Source organism: Cherax quadricarinatus, chromosome 34 (assembly GCF_038502225.1).
Source record: "Cherax quadricarinatus isolate ZL_2023a chromosome 34, ASM3850222v1, whole genome shotgun sequence".
Taxonomy (NCBI): domain Eukaryota; kingdom Metazoa; phylum Arthropoda; class Malacostraca; order Decapoda; family Parastacidae; genus Cherax; species Cherax quadricarinatus.
Window position 1 is genome coordinate 15,266,985 of NC_091325.1, and position 15,352 is coordinate 15,282,336.

The 15,352-nt window shown below is 38.8% G+C and overlaps 1 protein-coding gene across 2 annotated transcripts in view; it reads right to left on the minus strand.

Moving 5' to 3' along the window:
- Positions 1–15,352, minus strand: part of LOC128693630 (uncharacterized) — an 805,124-nt gene that overhangs the window by 16,719 nt on the left and 773,053 nt on the right. For both annotated transcript variants that reach the window (XM_070091191.1, XM_070091190.1), the window contains exon 11: positions 2,004–2,297. In XM_070091191.1, the coding sequence (XP_069947292.1) occupies positions 2,004–2,297 (294 nt within the window). The remainder of the gene's footprint in view (positions 1–2,003; positions 2,298–15,352) is intronic.

Consider the following 15,352-nt stretch of genomic DNA (forward strand, 5'->3'; position numbering starts at 1 on the left):
TAATAGGAGGAAGGAGGGTGAAATGACAACGAATGACCTGAAGTATCATGTTTGCGATGAGTTGAACAAAGGGATGAAAGAATTCTTAGCTGAATATTCGAAGAGAATCCCATGATGAGTAAGGAAGATATGGGGCGAATAACGAAGGCTAGAGGAAGCTACAATGAAAAAGGAAGAAATTAGAAGGTTCTTAAGCAAATTAGATACAGTGATATCAGAGGTACTAGACATTGTCAAATCCTTTGACAATGTGTATTGTCAAATCATTGCTGCATTGAACTGGAATGGTGGGAAATACTCTCTAACGGTTGTCGATACGTCTTATTTTAGCACTGAATGTTTTCTTTAGGGAAAATTTCAATACTGTTTTATCTTTGTGTGGATTATTAATGTAATACTTTAGGCATGGACCGTCTCTCTGTTGTCATAAGAGAGACACTGAAGCTGGTTTTGTTGAAGCATCACTGCCGCTTCTCTATGGATACTTCTGATGATTGCATTGGTAGTGAGGTGGTGTAAATTTACCATTCTTCTTATGGGCTCATTGGGATGTATCGAAGAACCATTTATCTCGTCAAAATAGTTAAAGGAACAAGGAAGTTGTTGACGAATTCTGTGACTGCAGTCTCTACGACAAACGGATTAACCATTATAACTGAACGCTGAGGTCTTACTAACGTGGAACCCCATCAGAACCAGACAGGGCCGATATAATCACTTTGTAAATATAGGATTCTTGCAGAAACAGTGAGGCTAAGTTATTGACGTTGGTGGGAGGAATACCAGTGCCACTGGTTTGCCCAGAGTGCTCACTCTTCTTTCATGGAGAAGAGCTAAACCCTTTATGGGTTATACAGCGCCAGGGAACCGGCAGATGGGTTAATCAGATTTGATCCAAGTGGAGGGTACCTCCAGATCCGTGAATAAAGAGCCCCTCACCCATATCAAGGCACCCCAGTATCTGGACTGAGGGTATCTGATTACCTGGTGATGATTCTGATTTGAAAACCCCAAAGACAAAAGTATTTAGTGACTATTTCTCCTGTTCATTTACAAGTAGAGGCCAAATCATCAGAATGTCTCTTGCAATGTCATGTATCCCACCTCAATAACTGAGTAATTGTCTATGTAAGCAAGCTGTATCTTTGTATGTTAAATAAACATTAGGATACAAAATTTATTTTTAATGTTATTATTATTATTATTATTATTATTATTATTATTATTGTTATTATTATTATTATTATTATTATTAATGCTCTAACAACAACAATAATACAACAACAACAGCAACAACAACAATAACTACTACTACTACTACGACCACTACTATTACTACTACTACTACTACTACTATTAATACTACTACTATTACTACTAATAATAATGATAACAACAACATTATTTGTTATTATTATTATTATTATTATTATTATTATTATTATTATTATTATTATTATTATTATTATTATTATTATTATTATTATTGTGAAAATTATTGTTAAATCAGGATAACACCAATAATGAATGAAACATCGACATACTTATAAATGACTTTCAGGACCTTTAACTAGGATTCTATCATGATAGTATATACCACACACGTAACGCTGCGTGGACTCTACGTTTACTCAAACACACAATAAACCTATAAAAGTTTTAGACGCTGCCACCACACTGTTCCCCTGATATCGGAATCTGAGTTATGAAGACAGACTTGAAGAACAACAATGAAACATTTAGTGCTCAAAAGCAACTGAGAAGGTGGAGAGAACTGACCTGAGAAGGTGAGATCAGTACTAGGTGGCAGAAACTAAATCTATACAAAAACATCAAACTTCTATATAAATAATTTTCTTTAAACACGAGAGTCCTGAGCAGGTTGAATGCGTGGAGTTAGCAAGGTGAATAATAAACAAGAGGAGAGGAAATAAGCTACATCAAGCAGAGTAACATACACGCAAGACTACTAATATCACTTATTTTCTAAAAACACAACGTACCTGACTAAAGAACATGAGATTCCTGTTCCTCCAGATGGACTCCTTGGGTTTGGTCCTAAGAGACGGTAGAGCATAGCGGTATACCACGTGTTCAAGAATGAGGAGGAAGAAGCCTATACCTATGCCTAAGGTAAGCATGAGAAAGACGCCTCCCACCGTGCTGAACTCTAGAGCCTGGGGTTTGTAGATGTCAGCGGAGATGCGGAAGCAGGGCAGTTCGCCGTACCACTTATGCTTGAGGTGATCGAGGTGACCCGAAGCAAGGTACCGAGCAAGAATGGTGTTGATCTTCACCTGCCGGAAAGCAAGAGGTGTGTCAGAAAACATGAGAGGAGAAAAAGATTTATCAGCGTGAGGCTCGAGGAAGGCATTATTGGATGGAACGTTTGTTGATGAGGGAAGGGGAAAGATTTGGGGAATGGAGAGATGGAAAGACTGCTCTTAGGCATGGGAGAAGTGGGAGGGACGAGGGTTAGTGTGTCTGGAGTTGTATGAGAACAGTTAACAGTCTGGAAGTAATAGAAGGAATGCTGTGAGGATAATAATACTAAATGATTATTCATTAGGGATTTCTAATGTTATGTATATCCTAGCTATTTAAATACTGAAGGGTTACCAGAGGTTAAATGAATGTTCAGAGCACATCTACAATACACGTGTAAAAGATAAATAGTTTGCCAATTATGGCCCAATACGAGATGAGGGGAGAGGGTTAGAGTACATTGGTCAGAAGAAAGTTTTTTAGTGTTAGATACAATGGAGAAGCATAGCTAAGGAAGTTAGTTTGGGAGAATTATATCTGGTAGACGATTAAGGACCTGAGGACGGTGAGAAATTATTATATTTTATTCACAAAGTTTAGTTCTTCAGCGCCATAGACATATTCCGCTTCTAATATTATAAAACTGAAACTATCATTATTAATTTGTTACTATCGTGACCAATATACTTTCATATTATATAAATCATAATCCCAAAGAAAAGAAAACAATTCGAATTCCATTTTTCACATTAAGTAAGTCAAATCCAAAATCTGACACCGGCAGTATGTGTCAGCAAATTTACAATGTCATCGGCAGTACGTGTCAGCAAGTTTACAATGTCACCGGCAGTGCGTGTCAGCAAATTTACAATGTCATCGGCAGTACGTGTCAGCAAATTTACAATGTCACCGGCAGTACGTGTCAGCAAATTTACAATAAAGGGAAAATTCCCCAACCATTTAAGTCGAAAAGTATTCTAGCTTCTTAGAGAAGCACCCTGTAAGGAGACTGGTTATCCTCCTTGAGAAGAGACGTACCTTCCTGAGGCAGAAACCACTCAAATATCACCACTACGTCAAGGAGACTCAGCGTCAGCGGTGGGGAAAGGAAGCGTTGGGAATATTGTAGGAAGGTATTGTATGGGGAGAAGTAGTACAGCAGTGAGCTTACAATGTACGAGTGTGGGATTGTGTTCACATCAGTAGGATGGAGGAAAATGGTATAAAATAAATACTGAGGTGATGCCATCCTTTATTGACAACGTTTCGACCAATGAGTGCACTTTATCAAGCCACAAACTACCCTACACAAGTTTGTACCTTTGTTAAGCCCACTGTGTGAGCGAAACGTTGTAAATAAAGGCCAGCATTATATTGTATTTATGTCTCTTTCACATTAGATGAGTCTGTGACATTCACAGATTCTCTCAAAATACTTTGATCATAACTTGTGTTAAGAAACAAATCCTCTTGAAACTATGTTAATTTTAATCAGTGAACGAGGAAGTTAACTGCCAATTTATTATAATAATTATTATTGTTTTTTCTCTAAAAAAAAGAAAACTAAACTTGTAGGAGACATACAACAATTGGGTAACTTGAGGTAATCAAATCTGATCCGAAGAATGGGACGGTGGCTCAAATTTCTTAGATCAAGAGCCTTTCACCAGCATTAAGTCATCTCTCTCTTGTAGAGAAATAACTGACAAGGATATTTCTTTATTCATCAACATTTTACTGTTGTACGACATCAAGTTTTTTCGGTGTTTTTTCATGAAAGAAATTTTGGAAAACAAACTGCACAAGCCATAGCGAGTGATAAGAACATTTAAGTGAACGTTCTCTAAGACTGAAAAATATCCCTAGCCAGACATGTGGGGGAATATTTTTATTATTCATAATTGAATATATTTATGCATCCTACCACATCGTGGTCTAACCTAACATTATCTAACTTGCAAAAAGAAAATAGTATTACTATATTGGTATCTTTACGCTAAAGAATTACTTAAAAAAAAATAACGTGGTCAAATGAGAATAGGCCGTCAAAGTCTTATAACAAGCCTCCCACTTAATGAGAAGATAACAACACTATTTGACAGTCTAGCTAGGTCATTAGCAGGAAGGTGGTGGTCATGGCCTGATCTGGGGTTGTAGGAAGCCTCACCGATACCACATGCATCATTTTAGGTATTAAAGGAAATCATGGAGAACGAAAGGAGAACAACCAGACAAGAAGAGAGAGGCAGGAGAGCAGGAGGAAAAGAGGATAGGAGGCGCGCTAGACACATTTGCATAAGACACCCTGAAGAGGACGAATGTGAATACTTGCTTTTTCTGTTCACTGTTTGCTTACACTGTGTAAATATTTAAATATGTCTAACTATTTTGTGAAAACCCTAACAGCTCATGAAGTAACTATATATATATATATATATATATATATATATATATATATATATATATATATATATATATATATATATATATATATATATATATATATATATATATATATATATATATATATATATATATTCAACAAGTCGGCCGTCTCCCACCGAGGCAGGGTGACCCAACAAAAGAAAGAAAATCCCCAAAAAAGAAAATACTTTCATCATCATTCAACACTTTCACCACACTCACACATTATCACTGTTTTTGCAGAGGTGCTCAGAATACAGCAGTTTAGAAGCATATACGTATAAAGATACACAACATATCCCTCCAAACTGCCAATATCCCAAACCCCTCCTTTAAAGTGCAGGCATTGTACTTCCCATTTCCAGGACTCAAGTCCGACTATATGAAAATAATCGGTTTCCCTGAATCCCTTCACTAAATATTACCCTGCTCACACTCCAACAGATCGTCAGGTCCCAAGTACCATTCGTCTCCATTCACTCCTATCTAACACGCTCACGCACGCTTGCTGGAAGTCCAAGCCCCTCGCCCACAAAACCTCCTTTACCCCCTCTCCCCTCTCTCCCCTTTATAGGTAGTAGGTTGGTAGACAGCAACCACCCAGGGAGGTACTACCGTCCTGCCAAGTGAGTGTAAAACGAAAGCCTGTAATTGTTTTACATGATGGTAGGATTGCTGGTGTCTTTTGTCTGTCTCATAAATATGCAAGATAACAGGTATGTCTTGCTACTTCTACTTACACTTAGGTCACACTACACATACATGTACACGTTTATTTATACACACTCATCTGAGTTTTCTTTGATTTTATCTTAATAGTTCTTGGTCTTATTACTTTTCCTTTTATATCCATGGGGAAGTGGAATAAGAATCTTTCCTCCGTAAGCCATGCGTGTTGTAAAAGTCAACTAAAATGCCGGGAACAATGGGCTAGTAACCCCTTTTCCTGTAAAGATTACCAAAAAGAATAAGAATATATTTATATATATATATATATATACATATATATATATTTATATATATATATATATATGTATATATATATATATATATATATATATATATATATATATACATATATATATATATATATATATATATATATATATATATATATATATATATATATATACATATATATATATATATATATACATATATATATAAATATATATATATATATATATATATATATATATACATATATATATATATATATATATATAAATATATATATACAGATAAATATATAAATATATATATAAATAAATATATATATATATATATATGTATATATATATATATATATATATATATATATATATATATATATATATATATATATATATATATATATATATATATATATATATATATATATATGTATATATACATCATGTGTGTGTATGAGTGTGTGCAATTCTGCGGAAAATTGTAAAGCGATTTTTTAAGGTCATTTGCATGATACTGGCAAAAGCAATTTCCTCCACCCAAAAACTAGAAAAAACACCATAAATGAGAAAATTTCTATAACTGGTTGAAAACAAGGACTTTTGTAAAATAACTTAGTCTTCTAGATTAAGTAATAACTGATGGGAACAACAGAGGATCGAATCCTCTCAGTTCCATGAGTTATTTATAATCGTGTTATTATGATTTCGTGATTCAAGTAAAGTGAGATTGGTCAATGTCCACTAAATTAACAATCAATAGTGCTAACTTCTTGAATACACTGGTGAATAACTTCTGAATACACTTGAACATATTGGTGAATATTTTTTCTCGCCGTCTCGTCCCCTAAAAGATTTCTACGATAACTTTTTCACTGGATCTACAAGATTGTTTCAAGCGATACATGCTGAGTTTGATGACTGTTAGTTACAGGTGATACGAGCTGTGAGTTTAGGGAATGTTGGGCAGAGGGAAATACTTACTGTGTGTTTAGGGAATGCTAGTCTTCGGGGATACGAACTTTAAGTTCAGTAAATATTGGTCTTAGGGGATATGAGCTGTAAGTTTAGGGAATGCTTATATCAGGGGATACGAAAGTTGAATTTAAGGCATGTTGATCTCAAGGGATACGAGCTGTGAATTTTGCAAGTGATCACTCATTCGTTGTCACTCCACTGTCTACAAATTAAGTCACCATTCACAATAAATATTAAAGTCAAGGGGAAACACTGAAATTGACGGGCTTAAAGGGCGTTTGGAGAATGGCAGAATATCAGGTTTGATTGCGGAGGACATGGGTAGCTCCAGTTCCATAGACGAAGAGCCCTTCACAAGCGTCAACACAACCCCCGCTTTTTCCCCTTCAACTTGTTTAACGAAGAGCTAGAGCCGTAGGGATCATACAACGCCTGGGGAATGGGAGGTGATCACGTTTGACCCAAGGAAGGGGAAGGGTAGCTTAAATTCCTTGTACAGTACTAGCAACTCTTCACCAGCATCAAGGGATTCCCGTAAAGAGGAAATAAAGCAAAAAGCAGCAAGAGTGTCCCACACTCAGAATGCTTTTCCAAGCTGTTTTTATCTTTGCCATCTTCCGTCCTTCCTCTCCTCCCCTCTTACAGGAACAGTAGCACGAGTGGGAGCTGGGGGAGACAGAGCAATGCGGGGGAGGGGGAAGAAAAACATGTTTTGGTCTTGTTCTATACTCGAGCGAGCCATTAACTGGAAAAACGAGGCCACATTTCTCCTAAACATTGGCGTGACGTGTCCTCTCTCTGGTGCAAATGGTCAGTGGCGTTTAAGGACAGCCCAGCGACGCATTTCTTGCTTCCAGAACGTGTTGGACAAGCTAACAACTCGCTTTCGATTTTTCCTCTCTCTTTTTTTTAATGCATTTGTGAACTTACCTTCCTTAACTTACAAGTGTTGATCTCCAGCTCTAGGACCTCTTTTTAAGTTTCGGCTGGCTGAGGTCATCAATCGTCGCCAATACCTTAGAAGGCATACTGCCGACAGTTATAACGGAAAAACGCGAGTGCAGAGCAAGCTTTAATTGTGACATCGTTTCGGTCTACGTAAAACGTAGACAATCACCGATGTGATAAGGCTCTATTAGAGCGAAACATAATCATGGCTAGACAGACTTCGGTCGTTGAGCGATCTCTGAAAGGTATACCCATATTTCATAAACTCAGTGCAAGCGATAAGAATAGTGCAGAGTGCAGCATAGCTTTCTAATGCGATTAAATATTGGCCTTGAAGATTTGAAGCGAATCAGAAGACGCTTTCACAAGTTATCACATGGAAACTCATCTCCCAATTTCGTCGATAAAACTGCAATTTAGGTCACACATTCCTAAAGTACTTCAAACTTTCCACTAAGAAACACTAGTTTAGAAGCCAAACTGAAGAACCATTCTCTTGTTATCTCGGAGATTAATATTCTAAAATACACCAACACAGTAAGTTTGAAGCCGCTCAGAAGCTGCATTATCGAGTTTTCGGCACTGAGGGGTTGAAAGCGATTGCCTGAGGAACTCAGAAATCATTGCAAGAAGACCAGTATTTTATTTCTCCCAGTTTCTTCCATAAAGAAGACATAATGGAAATTACGCAGACCAAAAAAATCACCTTAGTATTTCTCTAAGTAAGACTGACCATTGTTTAAGGTTCAAGGAAATAAAGTTACTAAGTAATGAAAATTAATTTTTATGTTTTGGGGACAAAACACAATTTTTTTTTTCATACTGGTCTTGAGTGTATGCAGATGTTATGATCACATAAAAAGTACATTATGTAGACTTAATCTATGATACTCCAACAGTCAAACATTGACTTTGTTCTGATTGGAAGATACATTCTCCAGTCACAGTATTTCACGGAATGAAATTTGTTTAATAAAATTGGCACTGTAACTATCACAATCTAAAATTAAGGAATTTTTTTTGGGGGGGGGGGACACATCAGCATTAAAAGTTTGAAGACAATTAGAGGATGCACTTTCTAGTTATTGTACAGACTCCAACAAAATTTGCATCTATAACGCCAAGCCCCCCCCCCCCTAAAATAAGTTTAATTCATTTCACAATATTTCTTATTGATAATACTCAAATCTTTGGTTTTGTAATCAGAAGTATAAAATCCGTAGGAGACATATAGTATAAGGAAAATAAAGATAATCAGAGTCGATACAAGCGGAGGATAAGCCAACTTCCTCTGATCAAGAGCCACACATCAGCATCAAGGCCCTATCCTCCAGCAGGCAGAATTCAGTTATTTATTACATATTAATGCTATAACATTTCGAGATTGAAACATGGCAAAATAACACCTACACACTCTCCTAATAATACCAATCCTCTCCGTGGTAAGATACATTTGGGATGAAATTCTGAAGTTGATCAGAAGAGGCTTTTTAAAGTTATCACAGGGAAACCTTTATTAACAATGTTCTATTTAAAACTGAGCAGATGACACCCAATTTGCCAATTATTCTACGAACCTTAAATACAGTTCATCAGAGTTGAAAATTTAAAGCCGATCAGACAAGGGGCTTTGATGTTATGAACAAAACCCCTAGAGGAAAGTGGAAGACGAACACTAGACACGACACTGTACAGACTCTAGCTGAGAGTAACACCGAAACATAGTATTTAGGAAATCATTAATGTATTCTTTTATTAATACATAGGCCGTTTCCCACCAAGGTAGGGTGCCCCCCAAAAAAGAAAAACTTTCATCATCATTCACTCCAGAGGCGCGCTCACACTACAGTTATAAAACTGCAACATTAACACCCCTCCTTCTAGTGAACATTAAAAACGCCATAAAAATACGAATTCTCAATATTTCCCATAAAATATTCGCCATAAAATTGCGAGTTCTCAATATTTATTTTCTGTTATGTTTAAAATTCTCTAAAATCCTGCAAAAAAAATTATTGACTCTTTTTTAAGAGTCCAATATATATTTTTCTATAAAAACAGCACCAACAGGAGTAATATTCAGTACAAAAATACTTCTTGTTAAGATACATGATAACTTAATGTATGAAACTGATGAGTTGAGACATTCTCTGGTTATTACATGGTTACCAATTCATTTAATAAGATTGACAAAGTAAAATATACATACACAGCTTGAAAGCAAAGATTTCTTTTTAACAAAGTTTACTAATACTGAAAATCTGAAGTCTATCAGAGATGGAGATAAAAGGTATAAAATACCGACACTTGATACAGGCCACTGTAAGGGCGAAACGTTGTCAATAAAGAATAGCATTGAACTGCACTTGTGTATTTTTCTATCATAGATGGCGTTCATCAGCAACTGAACTGAGACCAATGATTCCAAGTCAGTAAAAGTTCAAATTTACACCATAACTGTTCACTCTTATATGGTGTTACCTTGCTTATAGAATACATCACAGTTAATATTTTGACCTTGATCAGAAGAGGCCTTCTGAGTAGAAATCAATATCGTTATTTATTTTTAATATGACTTATTAGGATTATGCAGCCCGAGAAGAACGTGAACCTTATGAGCTGGTCAGCACACCAGGGTTGAAAATCTGGAGCCAATCTAAAGAGGCATTCTCCAGCTACTTTACCTATAGTAACGATTGCATGCTTTTTCGCAAACTGGGTATTGAAGCCATTCAAAAAAAAAAAAATAATCACAAATATATTTAAGGTGATTTAAAGGGAATGAAAGTTACACATTTTTTTACGCATCGAACTGGTAAATGTGCGCCAATATTCCTCACATGATAACAGTGCAACAGTTAGTTATCTTTATTCTGTAACGTTATTTTTTTTTCTGAAAAGAAGGCTTCTTCAGTCGAATGAGCCAGAACTATTTTACAGGTTGAGGGACTGACTACCTGAAAACTACGTCCTCAAGGGTGATAACTGATTTTCTCGTCTTTACATCCCTACTGCTTCTACTACCTCCTCTGTATTCGACTGAAGAAGCCGACTGTGCAGGCGAAACGTTTCGGAATCAAGATACCAAACTGTTAAACATATGTGTTATCATAAGTACATTTGCTCTTTAGTATCAGTCTCCGCCGTCGTCGAAGTACGAGGCTTAAACCGAGACAATCATATAGGCTTCTCTCACAGGTTATATAGCTGCTCTGGGTATTGAGCTTTCATCTTTGTTCCCTCATACTGTCCTTATACTCATCTTGTCTATGTCTCATTATATGTTGGAACTATTGTTTTTGAGTAACATGAGATGTACTTCATTTAGCAGTTCTTCACAGCTATAATCCTCATATTTCTGTAGGTCTCTCTCCTTTTATTTGTCTTTCTCTGTCTCTGTCTCTGTCTGTCTGTCTGTCTGTCTGTCTGTCTGTCTGTCTGTCTGTCTGTCTCTCTCTCTCTCTCTCTCTCTCTCTCTCTCTCTCTCATTCACTACTCCCAGAGGACTCCTATAAATCAATCTACAACAATTTACACAAATTTCACCAAAGACTCTCCTCTCAAAAGTTTTAACGTAAATTTCTTCGGAAATGAATTCGGGAAAGAATAAATCGAAAGGAATCCCACTTCTTTTGTTCCTTTACGTACGCGTGTGCGTTCGTGTGTGCGTGTGTATGCCTGTGTGTGCTTGTTTGTTTGTTTGTTTGTGTGTGTCTGTGTGTGTTGCATCGAAATATAAAACAACGGTCACATGAAGCACGAAAATCAAGCAGACAGCTGACAATTAACATTTAAGGATCACTGCAGTAGGCCTCGTGTAGACCTACTATGGCGTTTGGTAACAGTAAAGCATCATCAACATAAGGCTATCTTTATTCTGGAGACGTTTCGCCACACAGTGGTTTCTTCAGTCCAATGCAGAGAAAGGTGGAAGATGACAAGTTTGAAGTAATCAGTCCCTCAGCCTGGAGTCGATGTATTTAGTCCATGATTACCTCAAACTTCTCATCTTCCCTCTTTCTCTGCATTGGACTGAAGAAGCCACTGCGTGGTGAAATATTTCCAGAATCAATATACCCAAATGTTGCACAAGCGTCTCATTTATCAACTTGTCTGTTTTCTAAACCGTTTATTCACATAATCTGCATGACGTTGTTTTCTTACCGATTTGCGTCTCGTCTTGAGCGGCATGCTGCAGGCACTGTAAACAGTCCGTCAGTGATTTAGTAACAGCAGTGGTTAAAACTGCCAATTCCACCCCTGAACTTCAGCCTTGACTCTACTAACCTCTCCTCGCCCCACACACCCATACTAAAGCCACACACCCCTACCATCCCACACCCCGTTCACACCCCTCGCAGAATTTCTTTAGTCACTCCGAATATACACTCACAGTCGAACATACTAGTATCACTACCGTCACAGAATCTGAAGGGACTACAAAAGAGAAAAGGAGATGCAAATAAAGGGAAAGACAAGTCATGTATGAACACTCAAGGACAGAATCAAAAGTTGAAAGAAATTAAAATAAAAGGAGTTGAACTCACTATGAGGAATGCTGGAGTAAATGGAGAGATACGTTACCAGGAGAAGATAAATTTGAAAGAGAGGAGAGAATGGAGGAAAAAATCCTTGTAATTTGAGAGGAGGAAGGAAAGAGGGAGACGAACAAAGCAAAGAAATATGAAATCAGAAGCAGAGACGATGTACAAGGACTTGGCACGAAAAATAAGAGAATTTAAAGAAAAAGAGAATAAGCTAAGGAGAGACGCAAGACAGCAGAAATTAGGGGCAGGGAATATGGAAACCCAGGAGTCTAATGCAGAACACTACAAAAATAAAACCGAGATGAAGGAATGGGCGTGGAAAAAGAGAGGACAAACGACAACGTACAGGATAAGGAGGAGATGAAGCTTACATCTGACAACAGAATACAAATAGGTCAGTGCACACACACATTCATTGTTAAACATGCTTCAAAATTTAAGATAATTATACTGTTTAAAAGCTGGTTAAGTTAAATAAAGAAGAAGCATCACTAGACATGTTGTATTACATTATATATAACGTAACCTTAGCAGAAGGACAATACAGTAAACGATACAGTAACAGAAACGGAGTCACAGCAACAGTAACAGAGTCATAGAGCCAAAAGTAACGTCATACCAACACTAACAAACACTAAAAAAACCGAAGACACATTAACAGTAACATAAACACTAAAAGTAAGTCACAATAACAGTAACAGAGACGCGAAAACAGTAACACTATACAAAAAAATATCAGAAATACGACACTAACCACAGGTCAAAGTACTTATGGAGGCTGTTTATTAACTACAAAAAGCGTCACAATGCTAATTTTATCTCATGTTTAATCCCTTATTTCATTACGAAAATTTCAGAGGACTAATTTAAAGCAATCCCTAAGTCGATGATTTCATTAACGGATCCCAGGAGATGATCAGATTAATAAAAAATATTTTTAATTGCGAAGGTTCGACCCAGGAGGAGGACACGATGTATGTGTGTTATCTTACACCTGTTACCTTTAGTCATCAAGCAGTATATACATGTTGGTCGGCTGTAGTAGGCGACATACTGGGTGGCATACTGGGTGGCATACTGGGTGGCATACTGGGTGGCATACTGGGTGGCATACTGGGTGGCATACTGGGTGGCATACTGGGTGGCATACTGGGTGGCATACTGGGTGGCATACTGGGTGCCATACTGGGTGGCACGCTGGGTGGAATGATGGGTGACATACTGGGTAGCATACTGGGTGGCATACTGGGTGGCATACTGGGTGGCATACTGGGTGGCATACTGGTTGGTACGCTGGGTGGAATGATGGGTGACATACTGGGTAGCATACTGGGTGCATAATGGGTTACATACTGGATGGCATACTGGGTGATATAGTGGGTGGCATACTGGGTGACATACTGGGTGGCATACTGGATGGCATACTGGGTGGCATACTGGGTGGCATACTGGGTGGCATACTGGGTGATATACTGGGAGGCATACTGGATGGCATACTTGGTTGCATGCTGGGTGACATACTGGGTGGAATACTGGATGGAATACTGGATGGCATACTGGGTGGCATGCTGGATGACATATTGGGTGGCATACTGGGTGACATATTGGGTGGCATATTGGGTGGCATGCTGGGTGGCATGCTTTATGACATACTGGGTGGCATACTGGGTGGCATACTTGGTGGCATACTGGGAGACATGCTGAGTGGCATGCTGGGTGACATACTGGGTGGCATACTGGGTGGAATACTGGATGGCATACTGGGTGACATACTGGGTTACATACTGGGTGGAATACTTGATGGCATACTGGGTGACATACTGGGTGGCATACTGGGTGGCATCCTGGGTGGCATACTGGGTGGCAAACTGAGTGACATACTGGGGGGCATACTGGATGGCATATTGGGTGACATACAGGGTGGCATACTGGGTGGCATACTGGGCGGAATACTGTATGGCATCCTGGGTGACATACTGGGTGGCATACTGTGTGACATACTGGGTTACATACTGGGTGGAATACTGGATGGCAGACTGGGTGTCATACTGGGTGACATACTGGGTGTCATGCTGGGTGGCATACTGGGTGACTTATTGGGTGGCATGCTGGGTGGCATACTGGATGGCATACTGGGTGACATACTGGGTGGCATACTGTGTGACATACTGGGTTACATACTAGGTGGAATACTGAATGGCAGACTGGGAGGCATACTGGGTGGCATACTGGATGGCATACTGGGTGACATACAGGGTTGCATACTGGGTGGCATGCTGGGTGGCATACTGGACGGCATACTGGGTGACATACTGGGTGACATACTGGGTGTCATACTGTGTGACATACTGGGTTACATACTGGGTGGAATACTGGATAGAAGACTGGGTGGCATACTGGGCGACATACTGGGTGTCATGCTGGGTGGCATACTGGATGGCATACTGGGTGACATACTGGCTGACATTCTGGGTGGCATACTGGATGGCATACTGGATGGCATACTGGGAGACATGCTGGGTGACATACTGAGTGGCATACTGGGTGGAATACTGTATGGCATACTGGGTGACATACTGTGTGGCATACTGTGTTGCATACTGGGTGACATACTGGGTGGAACACTGGGTGGCATGCTGGGTGACATACTGGATGGCATACTGGGTGACATACTGAATGGCATACTGGGTGACATACTGGGTGGCATACTGGATGGCATACTGGGTGACATACTGGGCGGCATACTGGATGGCATACTTTGTGACATACTGGGTGGCATACTGGGTAGCATACTGGGTGGCATACTGGATGGCATACTGGGTGACATACTGGGTGGCATACTGGGTGACATACTGGATGGCATACTTTGTGACATACTGGGTGGCATACTGGGTAGCATACTGGGTGGCATACTGGGTGGCATACTGGGTGACATACTGAGTAACATACTGGATGGCATACTGGGTGGCATTACTTGGTAATAATATTTTTTGAGGTATAATAATATTTCCTAGACTCAAAAAAAAAAAATGATTGGAGTTAAAAAAAGGTGCGTTTCATCATAGGGAAGTGGAACAGTCTGGAGGGTGATGCAGTGGAGACAGGATCCATACATAGGTTCAAGAAGCGATACGATAAAGCTCACGGAGCAAGCATAGAGTTCACCTATCAGCGACCAGCAAAGAGGCAGGGCCAGGAGCAATGAATCGACCTCTGCAACCACAAACAGGTGAGTACAAA